The sequence below is a fragment of the Diachasma alloeum genome, unplaced genomic scaffold (genome assembly GCF_001412515.2).
Source record: "Diachasma alloeum isolate Michigan unplaced genomic scaffold, Dall2.0 Dall_scaffold_00269, whole genome shotgun sequence".
NCBI classification, from domain to species: domain Eukaryota; kingdom Metazoa; phylum Arthropoda; class Insecta; order Hymenoptera; family Braconidae; genus Diachasma; species Diachasma alloeum.
In genome coordinates this window covers 1,428,149-1,443,058 of record NW_021680408.1, presented here as the reverse complement: position 1 = coordinate 1,443,058, position 14,910 = coordinate 1,428,149, and the positions used below count along the sequence as shown (strand labels likewise).

General features: G+C 33.9%; 1 protein-coding gene across 1 annotated transcript in view; it reads left to right on the top strand.

The window, feature by feature from the left end:
* LOC107037754 (semaphorin-1A) overlaps positions 1–14,910 on the top strand; it is a 295,040-nt gene that overhangs the window by 261,411 nt on the left and 18,719 nt on the right. The window contains exon 7 of the mRNA XM_015256484.1: positions 10,977–11,064. Coding sequence (XP_015111970.1) covers positions 10,977–11,064 — 88 coding nt within the window. The remainder of the gene's footprint in view (positions 1–10,976; positions 11,065–14,910) is intronic.

Sequence of the window (14,910 nt, the reverse complement as noted above, 5' to 3'; positions counted from 1 at the left end):
GCCCCTTTGGTATTAAGACAAAAAAATCTCAGAGAAATGGCACTTACGCCCCTTTGATTTTAATGCGACGATATATATAATCAATCTTGAAGGTATGAGAAATCTCACTCCAATCGCTCATGACTTTTAAAACTCATAGTAGTCTCCCCTTAAGCCGTTGAAAATCATTTATTTCCCTCAAGTAAATATGGTCTATATATTCGGAAATTTTTCTCTCAGTGTACTATCCATCTATACGATTCTCCATTCAGATGATAACTGAATATTCTGTCACCAGAAAATCCTATTCATGATGATCATGAAGCTTATTGGAATATTATTTCATTGTCTCGTAATTCAATATTATGAGAGTAAATGAGCGTATACTTGATGTATGATGTTCAATGTAATTAACCGGAGAAATATCCTCGGGGATAATATAATAATTTCGATTAAAAGTTGAAATGAGGTCATGGCGAGTTGTGGGCCACTGGGAAAAACAGGAATATTTTAACCCATTCCTCCAAATTCTCGAGTGTACTCTGTTGAATGGGAGTGGGGTTAGCCAATCGAGTCGAATAGCCCGAATGCATGTTAAATTAAAAGGTGTCAAAGGCGTATTTTGATAACACCCTGTGCTTTTCAATTTTCATATTTGGGATATTAATGGCGTAATTAATTGTTGCGAGTGCTTTAAAATCCATTGACATTTCACCATTTGTGATTTGTATTTCAGCAATGGAGTGACAGAAAAATAATTGTAATCCCATTACAAGCAAAATATTATTAGTGAAACACAATTATTTAAATTAAATTTTGGATGAAAAATTGGATTTCATGGCCTGTTGACTAGTAATTTTCAGAGAGTGATGTCATCTCAGTTCAGGGGAAAAAATGTTGAGAATTCAAAATTCCCTGCAAATTTAATAGAATTCTGAATTTTTGAACAGCAGGGAGACGAGAATTCCCCTACTTTCTCGAATTTCCTATCGAAAAATCAATTAATATTGATATTAAGAACCAAATTATGTTGAATCTTCACCGAAATTGTTGAAATTCCATTGAATTTTCCATGAAATTTTGATTTTTTAATGACAAAATTCGACCCTTGTAATATTGAATTCAATCACTGAAAATTTAATAGAATTTTAAATTTTTTCGATGCAAGGAGACGAGAATTCCTCGAATTTCCAATAAAAAAATCATTACTCAGAACCAAATTACGTTGAATATTCGTTGAAATTGTTGAAATTCCATTGAATTTTCGATGAAATTTTGATTTCTTAATGACGAAATTCCTTGAAATCCAGGTGGAACTATTATGTGATGAAAATTTTCAAGTGCATTCCTAAATTCTTAACAGAATTCATTTGCTCTCATTTCTCATTAATTGCGATTCCCTCTTTCCAGCGAAAAAAGAATTAAATGTACAAAAAAAATGAGCGACTGAATTTTTCCAATCCGCAATTATTTGTTCACATCATGAGCTCCATGATAGACCAGGAAAAAAAAACCCACACCCAGAACTAAAACCCCCCCCTTAAAAATTTCCCTTGGTCAGGGATACTTCTCAGGTCAGTTACATTAAATTCAATTCAGGAGGAAAAATCGTGAAAATTTAATAGAATTCTAAATTTTTGAACAGCAGGGTGACGAGAATTCCCCAACTTTCTAGAATTTCCTATCAAAAAATAAATATTCAAAACCAAATTAAGTAGAATGTTCGCTGAAATTCCATTGAATTTTCCACAAAATTTTGAATTTTCAATGATTAAATTCCTTGAAATCTCGGTGGAACTATCATGTGATGAAAATGTCCAAGTGTATTTCTAAATTCTTAACAGAATTCATTTTCTCTCTCCCATTTCTCATTAAATGCAATTCCTCCTTTTCAGAGAAAACAACAATGGAATGCACAAAAAAATGAGCAACTAAATATTTCCAATCCCCAATTATTTATTCCCATCATGAGGTCGACGTATTCCTGAAAAATTAATCCCCGCTGGTAATAAAACTCAACCATTGTATTGACTAACAATACCGCTTTTTAACATTTCCCAATTATCACCGAACCTACCCTGGGATAATAATGAAATATCGAGTCCAGAAGAAAAATGAATCTTCATGCATAGTTCACTAGTCATTTTCAAGAGAGTCATATTAAATTTCAGGAGAAAAAATCGTGAAAATAAATTAAAATAAATTAAATCTATTAAATTCTCCGTGAAAGTTCACGGAGAATTTAATAGAATTCTACATTTTTAAATAGCAGGAAGATGACAATTCCCAACTTCCTTGAATTTTTATTGGAAAAATTAATATTCAGCATCAAATTACGTTGAATATTCAATTAATTGGAAATTCGATAATACATTCATCTCAATTGTTCTGATTTATGTTAATTTTCATACAATAATTTAATTCAAGTTCATTTGCTGAAATTGCTGAAGTTCTATTCACAGAAAAAAATCTACTTGAATTAAGTATAAAATATCAAGTATATTTTATACTAAATTGGGGGATGAGTATTTCAATTCGAATATGATTCTTTTGTATCAGGCCGGGTTGTAGCAAGCCCTCTTAAATGTAATATAAAGGTAATAAAGGGTCAGGCACTAAGTGTCAGAATATAAGGGTCAAAAAATGGAGGTTAAAAAATGGGGGTCAGAATATTAGGGTCAAACCATTAGGGCCTGAATATAAAAGTAAAAAAAGTGGGTGTCAGGCAATGAGGGTTTAAATATAAATCATATATTATGCTTAATCACCGTTTTTAGCCCTTATATGACCCTCATTGCCTGACACCTACTTTTTTTGCTTTTATATTCTGACCTTAATTTTTTTATCCTAATATTCTAACCCTCTTTTTTTAACCCTAACATTCTGAACCTCATGCCTTCACCTTTACACTCAGGTCCTCAGCTTTTGACCCTAATATTCCGACCCTCATTTCTTAACCTCCACTTTTTGACCCTTATATTCTCACACTTATAGACTAACTGCCGAGTCCGTTCCCTTCGAAGCTACCCCCACTTTGGCTAATCCCCACGCACATCCACATCTCCCACCTCTGAAAACGAAGGGAACGGACTCGTCAGTCCGACAGTAGTGGCTGACCCTTATATTATACTAGATCTGTGCGCGCGCTTTCGCGCGCGCTTGTCTTTTTGTTGTGGAATTGAAGAAATCGAATTTATTAAACTTCATATACTCATAGATGTTTTATAAATATTGATAATGACTTGAAGAGAATTAAGAAAATGAAGAGAATGAAGAGTGAAGCATCAATGAATAATTTTTAATCTTCGATTACTTCTTTTTTTTTTACTTCTAAAAATAATCTGATTAAAATCTGTAATTGTTAAAAAATGAGGGGAGGGTTATGAATTGATTTTCCAAAAAATTGAAAAAATTTCTTGGATTCTTCGGAAAATTTCAGTTTTCCAGATAACCGTAGCTCTTCAAAGATTTTTCTCGAATTATTTGGGAAACCGAAGAATTTTCATGAATTTTGTAGAATTTAGGATTTATATGTATGAAAATCTGAGAAGCAAGAATTGATTATTTTTGCGTATGATAAATATGAAAAAAATTAAAATTTGGGAAGTGAAGAATAATTTGTGCGTTAAAAAAATTTATAAATACTATGTTTATTTTCTCATAATCCACAATTAGGCAATTTAGATATGTTTTGATATAAAGATAAACTTCACACATGAAAAAATGAAAAATATGATGCGGAAATTTTTTTTGCCATTTGAAGAATTTGAAAATACCGGGGATTTTTTTCAGCGACTACTTCACGTGACTCATTGACCAATCAATTTCGAGATATTTCGATATAAAACAACTTCACGTTTCTTTCATCTTTAGTAAAATAGGACTTGAGAGCGCTTGGTACCACCCGGGCTGATACGAAATAGTCATCCTCGAATTGAAACACCCATCCACCATTCGAGAATAAAATATTCTTGAATTGAGTATATTTTATCCTTCAATCCGATTTAGGCATATATCGGATACTCGTATAAAATATACTCAATTGAAGTATATTTTGTTTCCGCGTTGAATTCTCCCTGAAATTTTGAATTTTCAATGACGAAATTGCTTGAAATTTCATTGGAACTATTACGTGACAAAAATTTCCTAGTGAAGTTCCAAATTCTTAACAGAATTCATTTGCTCTCATTTCCCATTAAATGCAATTTCCCCTTTCCACCGAAAACAATAAAATGTACAAAAAAAATGAGCGACTGAATTTTCTAACCCCCAATTATTTACTCACATCATGAGCTCCACATATTCCTGAAAAATAAATCCCAGCTGCCAATAAAACTCAACCATTATATTTACAAACAATACCACTTTTTAACTTTTCCCAATTATCACCGAAACTGCCCTGGGAAAACGATAAAATATCGAGCGACTAATGCGATATCGTCCGATTAAAACTTAAAATTGGGTCAGCGTGTTGTGAGTTGTGGGATAATAAATATTGCATATTCATGCAGTAGGATCAGACATATGAGCACACGGTGGAAGGGGGGAGGAGAGTGTAGACGATGAAATTTGAATCATCGTATGGCTGGGCAAACACTATGGGTGCAATTGTAGCCGATAGGTATGCGGACATATCGCCCCGGTCGATCACTATTCGCTCGATTGCTCCGCATACCTTAATACCAATGGTCCACCTTATGTATTAAACACCTATGCAGCTATCATTAATCATTAGCTATATATGTGTGATTAGAGTTGATTAATCAGTCGGATGAACTGGGTTATGTGACGACCTTCATGTAATAAATATATTATTTAACAAAAATCCTATTTACTAAAGATGAACTTAACGTGAAGTTGTTTTAATCTGATTGGTCAATATGTGACACGAAGTTATTCACAAAAAAAACACGCGGCATTTTCAAATTCTTCAGTGACATAATTTCTGTATATATATTATCGGTGAAATTAATAAATTCTGTCATTTTATGGAGACCGATCATTTTAAAAAATTGAAGATAATTAATTGAAAATGAAAAATTCTTTATAGATTCTTTTACTATACTTCGCTATTCACTTCAATCATTAGTCGAATTCTCTTCATTATCATTATCTTCATTATCATTCTCTTCATTATCAATATTTATAAGGTATTCATGAGAAAATGAAATTCAATGAATTCCATTTCTTCATTTCAACAAATGAATAGATCAGCGCGCGCATAGATCTTGTTTAACAAAAATCGGCAACCTATCCGGGCATTTCGAGAGAGGAATGAATGCGGGAATTTTGCTGAAGACTTGATAATTTCTACTCTTCTTGCCACTCATTTGACTGTTTTTAAATCTCTGTATATTATAAAAATTCAACTCGACTTCTGGTGATGAAAATTTGGTATTCGAAATTAAAACTGCAACATTAAAGGTCCAAATTAGAGTAACAAGGGTTAGATTAAGGGTCTAAGTAAGGGTCACAAGGATCAGATTAAGATACGGATAAAGGTCACAAGGATCACTGTAAGGGGTCAAATAAGGGTCTTGCGGGTTAAAATAAGGGTCACGACGGTCAGAGTAAGGGTAATGATGGTCATGAAGGTCAGAATAAGGAACACAAGGGTCAGAAGGTCACGAGGGTCCGAATGGCGGTCAGAAGGGTCAGAATAAGGGTCACGAAGGTTAGAATAAGGGTCGCTGGGATCAGATTAAGGGCCGTGAGGGTTAGAATAAGGGTCACGAGGATCAGATTAAGGGCCATGAGGGTTAAAATAATGGTCTAAATAAGGGTCATATGGGTCAGATTCAGGATTCAAATGAAGGTAATAAGGGTTAGATTAAGGGTCTAAATAAGGGTCACAAGGATCAGATTAAGATATGGATAAAAGTCACAAGGAACACCGTAAAAGTCCAAATAAGGGTTACGGGGGTCAGAAACTGAGGGTCATAAGGGCCAGAATAAGGATCGTGAGGGTCATATGTGGGTCATATAAGGGTTGGTGTGCGCAGCGAGCAGGGGGTGTAGCCCCCCTAGTATAATAGAATTGTAGTTCCGCTAACGCAAAAATTTTCAGGGTTCGCGAGGATCCGGATAAGGGTCTGAAGGGTCTGAAGCATCTCTAACAATTTTGCTGAATTTTCATCTTATTGAAAAATCAAGAATATATTTACCTGAATTTCTCTCATTTTTATCATCTTTCATGGAATAATTGAACTGAAACTTATGATTTGCATCGATTTTTTCCTCAAATTGTGAATTTTCAAGGATGAAATTTCACTGGATAAAAATTTTATAAAGATATTTAGTGCCAAATTTCACAGAATATTCATTTAATTGAAAATTCAAGAATATATTTACCTGAATTTTCATGATTTTTAATCATTTTCAACGAATAATTGAACTGAAACTTACGGTTTCCATTGATAAAAAATAAAATTGTGAGTGTTCAATGATGAAATTTCACTCGATAAATATTTCCAAAATGTGTATCAGAAATTTTTTTTAGCAAAAAATTGTAAACATTGTTGACAATTTCAGATATTCTCCGAAATCACAAACATCCTTGATAAATCCTCCGTTCTCGGTTATCAATAAATTCCTCAGTGTCAACTTACCCCTAAAAAACCTCTTCAACTTGAAAAAGTTGAAGGTGAGAACCATAACGGTCCATTAGTTCGTGCGACAGTGGCAGAGTCCAATGATATACGTTACTTGCCAAAGAAAACCGATAAGATTCATTCTTTCCCTCTTGGCTCGCGGTATTCGCTCTCTTCCGCCAGCCCCTATCCTTTTTATTCCCAGAGAATTGATGCGACAGGCCTTTCAAGATCTTCCAATTTATCTCCGGAAATTTTCATCCCCGACAAAACCCTAAATTCAGGAATAACGAAGGAAGAAGAGTGAAAACAAGAGCAAAAAACACTGTTTTGTCCAAACGAATTTATAAACTAGAGTTCATTTTTCTCAGAAAGTTTTTTAGCACCTGAAAGTGAGCCACTGGTTTCACAAAACAGGAAGAGCTTGGAGTGTTGCACGGATTCAGTGCGGGGTGTTGGTATGGTTATAACTACCGGTGGTTTCGTTAACTTTTCAAATTAATGATAATTAGGTGAAAAGTTAAGAAACTCAAACACACGAGATAACGAGTTTTAACCAAAAACTCGTGCTGCGGTTGCTCTTTTTATCCTCTTCCGTTTACACGTTCTCGCCTTCCTTCTCATACCGTTGGATTTAAATTTTAGAAACCATTCGTTCCAATTGTTTCGCAAGAATTTAACCAATTTATGAATCACTAAGGATCTAAGTCCATTAACTTCCGAATTTTTCGCTGTCGTAAAAGTATAGGGGAAAATATAGGGAAAAATGGAGTTTGCCAACGCTGATTTAGTATTTTTTCATCTTCGAAAAACTCCCACTTCCTCAGCCATTAACGGCCATAACAGGAATTTTAATTAGAATTGAAAAAGGAGAGAATCGAGAGAAAAAACAATTCTTCCGCTATTTGCCAACGCTTTCAACACAAAGTGTTCTTCATCAGGGCGTTCATTTATTCTCTACGTAGAAACTAAAATATTCATGAAGTACTATTAAATACCAATTCTATTTCTAATCTATTCCAGCATAAATATCAATAAAATTGTAAAACATACCCATTTATTAACCCATTAATTATTTAAAGATTATGACAAAAATATCTTAAACCAAAGAAATTTCAAATATGAAAAAAAACACAACAGTAACTAGACACTTATTGGAGCCCTTCATTACCTATGAGTTCGAAGAAGCATAAACACTATAGCAACAGTAAGTTGAAATCACAAATTATCATCATTATATCAATCTTCAGAAAACGACATATTGGAACAACAGGGATTAAAATTAATTCTTAAAAAAAAAGAGAATTAGAATTTAGAGAAGAAAACCTTTAAAAACGTTTTTTCATTTAACTGAAAAAAAAAGATTTTTATTTTCAGTTAAATAAGAGCTGCATTTCAATTTTTAATTTTGTGAATTTGAATTCAATTTGAAATCAAATTTCAATTGAAAAATGAGGAAAAATGACAAATTAAGAACAATAGCTCCCTGAATTGTCACAATTTCGAATAATTTTCAATGTCATACATTGAAAGGAAAAATTAGTGCTGCTGCGGTTGCTTTTTTTAACCTCTTCTTCCGGCTACATGGCCTCACCTTTCCATCTTATATCGTTGGATTTCAATTCTAGAAACCCCATTCCTTCCAATTTTTTCGCAAACATTTAACCATTTTATGAATCATTGACTCTCCAGGTTCATTAACTCCCGAATTTTTCACCGTTATAAAAATATAGGGGAAAATATAAAGAAAAATAAAAAAATGGAACTGCATTTCAATTTTTCTCTCAGTGAATGAATCTAAAAATTGCAATTTCACGTGAAATTTAATGGCAATTCGTCATTATAAAAAATTTCAAGATTTTTCACCCGAACTTTAAGAAGTAATTTTCTAACAGTAAGGTACTCTCAATGGATAATTTTGAAATGAAAAGAGATGAAAAATTGCGGATGGAGTTCTCGTACATCCAGAAAAATTTCCGCTGACACCGACCTATTTTCCCTCCGCGTTCGCACTCAGCAAACAAAAAATTGTTTTCACTCTAAAAAACTTATTGTTGTCATATCTCCACAAGCACTTGACCAAAATAGGTCGCTGAGGTGTGGTTTTCATCTGGAATTTTTCTCCCCGCGCAGCCTCTCCAGAGAGAACACATAAAGCCGTCAATTGCTAGCGGATTTCAATATTTCTTGCGTACAATCGCAATTCAAGGTACCACCGCCATTTTTTGTGTATCAAATCGCTTTTATAATCTCTGCAATCATTGAAGGAACAATTACTTCTTTAATTCACTCATCTTCCCATGTTTCTACGAAGGACAATATTAACTGACTAGTTTTCTGTTTCATTATTAAGATATGTAGGCCATCGTTTCACGTATATTTCTCCCTGCGTAAATAAAAAACTGACATATATCATCGATTTGGCCCGTGCAAAGAAAACATACCCCAAAAATCTCCATATTTCTGCAACACTCACGGAAAAAAATTTGAATTGAATATATTTTATACCACAATCAAGTATGTGCATAAACCTGATTCAAGAATGAAATATACTTGAGTAGTAACAGGCCGGTGGGGTCAGACACCAACTGTGAGAATATAAGGGTCAAAAAGTGAAGGTTAAAAAATGAGGTTCGGAATATTGGAGTTAAAAACTGAGGGCCTAAACGTAAAGTTGAAGGAATGAGGGTCAGAATGTTAGGGTTAAAAAAAAGAGGGTCAGAATATTAGGATAAACACTTAGGGTCAGAATATAAAAGTAAAAGAAATGGGTGTCAGGCAATGAGGGTCATATAAGGGCGACAAATGGTGATCAAACATAATATATGATTTATATTTAGACCCTTATATTACACTTCGGACATCGGCATAATCGAAATTTTGAATTACAGTTGAATTTGGAATAAGTCAATTGTTAATATTACTCACCAATTTGTTGATTTTAAAAATAACCATCAATTCAAATTTTCTAATTCCGAATTATTTTATCAACCAATAATTGAGAAATCACCAACTATTATATTATTTTTCAAATTTCAATTACGATAAATAAATCTAAATTACTGTAAGGTGCAACTTCTTATAATATTACTAAAGAAATTACTTATTTACTAATTTACTAATTCTTATAATATTACGAAAGATAATACTAAATTGCATGGAAAAAATTTGAAAAAATTCGTACCCAGTCAGTATTATCTAAATTAAATTTCGCAAAATATTGATTTTTTTCAAACATTTCCCTCTGATAAATAAATAATAAAACTTGTTTGCAAAACGGTGGATGATTTTTTATGAGGTGTCAAAAGAATTCCTGATTTTTTCACATCTAATGAAGAAAAAATCAGATTTTAATCTTTGATTACAATGGAAATGTTGATTTTCACATAAGACACTGGGTTAAATCCTGATTTTTCAACATTTCCCCTTTGAAAAACCAAAACGATAATTAAATTGAGAAATAAATTGGAATTCCGAATTTAATCGAGTTTTCTGCAATTTTTTTGCTGTTTTCAATAATCTTTGAAATTACCGTAAGGGTAGAGCTACTTTAAAAGAGCTTGCTACAACCCGTCCTGATACAAAAGAATCATCTTCGAATTGAAATACAGATCCCCCAGTTGAGTATAAAACATACTTGAATGAAGTATATTTCATACTCAATTCAGGTATTTTTTTCCGCGATAGAATGCATTAATTTCACCCACATGTAATCTCCCCCTGGGAAATAATCACCACCCCAGCTTTTCTATATCGTTCACCCCCCGGAATCACTCTAAAAATCGAATAAATCCACTCCTCCACTCCCCACCTCACCCCCCTGCAAAAACATATGATGAATCTGAAGGTGAGAAACTCGATACCCCCCCTCAATCCCCCCCTTTCAAATAGTAAGGATCAACTCGAACGCGAAGAGAAAACTTTATCCAGCTCATCCTCCCTCTCGTCGATGCGTCTCTCTGTATCCCGTACATACATCCGTAGAATGGCTGCCAATAAAAATCGTTGGCTTTCTACACTATAACACTCTCCCAGCCAATCCCCCCCCCTTCCCTCCCTCCGTCGCTTTTCTCATATTCAACGATTCGATATTCAACGACGTGTTCGTTGCGCCCAGTTCAAACGCGAGAGATTCTGTATTCATTGGTCCTTTCCTCTCTTTTTATCCCGTGCACTTGGATTTTATGAGGGGAATCCCCGAGTATGTAATCCCGCTCCTCTGAACAATATTTCGACAGCTTCGTTGGGCAAAAAGAAGAGGGAAAATGGAGTAAAGAGTTTGGAAGAGGAATGGAGAATGAAAAAGGGATATTTGAGAAATTCTCGTACGATCACATGAGCGCACCCATCTGGTTTTCTCACTTTTCTTTTGACAAACTTCAATATTTTTTCTCCCTTTTGTTGCAGGATGGTTCTTACGTTGGAGGTGGTGACACTGATGGCCTCGGTCTCTGTCCGTATGATCCACAGCATAATAGCACAGCAGTTTTTGCTGGTAAGAATTTTTACACTTTTATGGAAGAGAATTGTCAAAGTTTTATGGTAATGATGATGGTTATTCTTGAGGGAAACCATGTGAATTGGATTTGCAGTTTTTCGAGAATAAGACTGATATTCCTGGGAAATGAGGTAGAAAGAGCTGGTTAATGATGTGAAGTAAGGAGATAAGTTTGTATTAATTTTTTTGGGATAAGGTAAATGTCCTACAGATGTCGTCAGTTATCTTTCTTCAATCATTTTGACATATCTACGAATTGCAATCTCTTGCGATTGAAATATCCCCTTCACATCAACTGGTGCTACGTCGGAGTGAACTTAAAGTAGCTCTAGCCTTACGGTAAATTCAAAGATTATTGAAAACTGCAGAAAAATTGCAGAAAACTCGATTAGATTCGGAATTCTATTTTTTTTTAAATTTAATTATCGTTTTGGTTTTTCAAAGAAGAAATGTTTAAAAATCAGGATTTAATCAAGTGTCTTATGTGAAAATCAACATTTCCATTGTAATTTCCGTTTTGCAAACAAGTTTTATTATTTATTTATAAGAGGGAAATGTTTGGAAAAATATCAATATTATGCGAAAGTGAATTTAGATAATACTGACTGGCTATGAATTTTTTCAAATTTTTTCCATGCAATTTTAATTAAAGCTTTCGTGAATAAAGTTTTTGGTAGCTCAAAATCCAATAAAAATGCATAAATTATAGCAGCATATTAATATTACTTTGATCTATCAGCAATTAAAAGAATAGGTACAATGGAAATGGAATCAATCCTAAGCACTTAGGCAACCAATTGTCAAAAATAATTCAACTATCCAATTGAAACAACTTCGTGACTAGAAATTTCTTAGAATAATATTTTACTACTAAATAGGCTATTCACGATGTAATTGGTTGGGATATGACCTCGCCCTATCAGTCTGACGTCTTCACTTTCCAATATTCACTACAAAAAATCCCGTCTTCATCCTACGCTGTTTAAATTTTTTTGAAACTTCATAGAAAGTATGATAGTAATTCTCATAAGAGTAACATTGAATCATCTTTAGGGGGAAATAAAACATGAATATTCAGACCCAACATGACATGAATTGTCAATTATTCCCTGAATTTCCCTGAATTTTCACAGAATAATTGAACTGAAAAATCAAGTATTTTATTGATTTTTAGATCATTTAAACAGACAATCAATGGAATATTTGATTTTTCAATGACAATATTTCCTGAAATGTCAGTAGCACTTGAACACGATAAAAATTTCCGGAATTTGGCATGGAAAATGCAGATGAAAATTGTCAACAGTGTAATTTTGACCGAAAAGTATCCGACTAATGATGTATTCACCATAGCTTCCTGAGCACGTAATTCACCTCATGTGGAAAACCTCAAGAAGGATTGTTGGATTGCAACAGAAATTTCCGAGAGATACGTACCTTGACGATTTATTTATCTCCTCAACTTTTGGAGATACAATCGAAAAATGTTTCCAGGAGTGAGGAAACTTCCCGCAGCACCTCCAAAAGTTGGGGAGATGAATGGGTCGTCAGGGATGTTCTCAACCGGAAATGTCCCCTGCAATGAAAATATTTGCATCGCTATCTTCAATTCCCTCAGAATATTCAGTCCACTAATGGAAAAAATGCGCAAGTCATCTTTGATGCTCACTTCGCCGAGAGATTCCATCAATTCATCAGGCATTTTTCCTCCTCTCCACGTGCTACATTACCCCAATGGAATGATTAGTATGGATGCATAAAGAAACACGGAGAGAAACGTGGAAAAAAACTTTCTGAAATATAGAAATGGATAGGGCGCTGAAGTGCAGATCCATATATTCAGCTCTTGAGCTTGCAGAGTGTAGGTAGATTTGTAGCCGCCAACGTGTTCTCAGTTTTCCAGACCCTTTCTCTCTCCACTTTTTCTTTTACACAATTCACCCTTCTTGCAACCCCCTTGAATCCCTCCTACGCCTCACATTCATCCCTCCTCTATTCAAAGGCGTATTCGTAGACCAACCATTACATCCCCGTGGTTACATAAATACCACTTGCCAGGGGAGTATATTTTGACCCGACCCATTTTCCTCTCTACACGTCATGACATTTAAACCATATAAAAGGAAACTACTTTGAATTGCAGTAGGGATGATTGAGATATCAGACTGGGTTGGATAATATTCGGTCGTCCACGTTGATATGGAGATCTGGGGAATTTGGAATGGTTTTATTGTACATGATGTATTTTCGTGGAAAGTAGACAGTTACAATTTTGATGAAGTGGTTCTGATGGAGGATTGAAGGCTGATTTGATAGGGATAAGAATTTTCTGATGAAATATTGTGAGTGTTACCTGATTCAAATCTTTTGAACAACAGAAGAATGCTATTCTTATAGATTGAGGAATCTGATCTGTTTCTTTACACACGGAAAAAAATATCTGAATTGAGTATAAAATATACTTGATTCAAGTATATTTTATACTCAATTGGGGAATGGGTATTTCAATTCGAAGATGATTTTTTGTACCAGGCTGGATTGTAGCAAGCCCTCTTAAGTGTAATATAAGGGTCGGGCGCTAAGTGTCAAAATTTAAGGGGCAAAAAGTGAAGGTTAAAAAATGAGGGTCAGAATATAAAAGTGAAAAAAGTGGGTATCAGTCAATGAGGGTCTAAATATAAGTCATATATTATGCTTCATCACCGTTTTTACCCCTTATATGACCCTCTTTGCCTGACACCCACTTTTTTTACTTTTACATTCTGAGTCGATTTTGACTTTTGGCCATTTTTTCATGAATATCTCGGAATCTAAGAGAGATAGCAAAATTTTGCTCACGACCTGTTTTATAACCCTCAGTTGACTCTACAAAAAAGGTCGTGACAAAAAATTTTGTATCTCTTTTAGATTCTGAGATATTCGTCAACAACTGGCCAATAGTCAAAATCGACTTAACCCGTTTTACCGCTTCGCTACTGAATTAATGACGGTTTGACTGATCTGAATCAAAATTGTTTTTGGAATTGTGAAATTCATGTCATTCGGAGCTTTACGTGGTTTCCTTATTTATGAATTGAACTACTATTTCATTCCAACGGATATTCGTTTATCTTCTCGAACAGAATCCATTCCTTTTGGATCAATTTTTCGTAATTAGGTTTCTCCAATTTGTAAAGCCGCGCTGGCACATTTCGATGGATACAGATCGTCTTGCTCATTGTTAAATTATCTAATTAATAAATGGTTTTGAGGGTAACTATCAAGAAACTTCTTTAAAGGAAAATCGTTTCAACTTTGATGTTTCGTTCACAATTGCCTACAGCTTGTCCTATCAATTTTGAATTCACATCAATTATTCAGAAGATATCTACCAAAGAGATGATTCTAAGTATGGAATTATATTGATGAGATGAACAATAGATCAATTGAACTACCGTGTGAAGTAATTAAAAATTGATAACAGGGTGGCCACGCACTTTTACCTGAGTATCAACAAACATTGAATTCCAGAAATTCACACTAAAACGAATTGAATCGTAATTATGAGTAAACAAGATCTATGCGCGCGCTCTCGCGCGCGCTGATCTATTCATTTGTTGAAATGAAGAAATGGAATTCATTAAATTTCATTTTCTCATGAATACCTTATAAATATTGATAATGAATCAGAGAGAATTCGACTAATGATTGAAGTGAATAGCGAAGTAGAGCAAAAAAATCTATAAAGAATTTTTCGTTTTCAATTAATTATCTTCAATTTTTAAAAATAATCGGTCTCTATAAAAGGACAGAATTTATTAATTTCACCAATAATATATATACATGTGATATATATATATATAT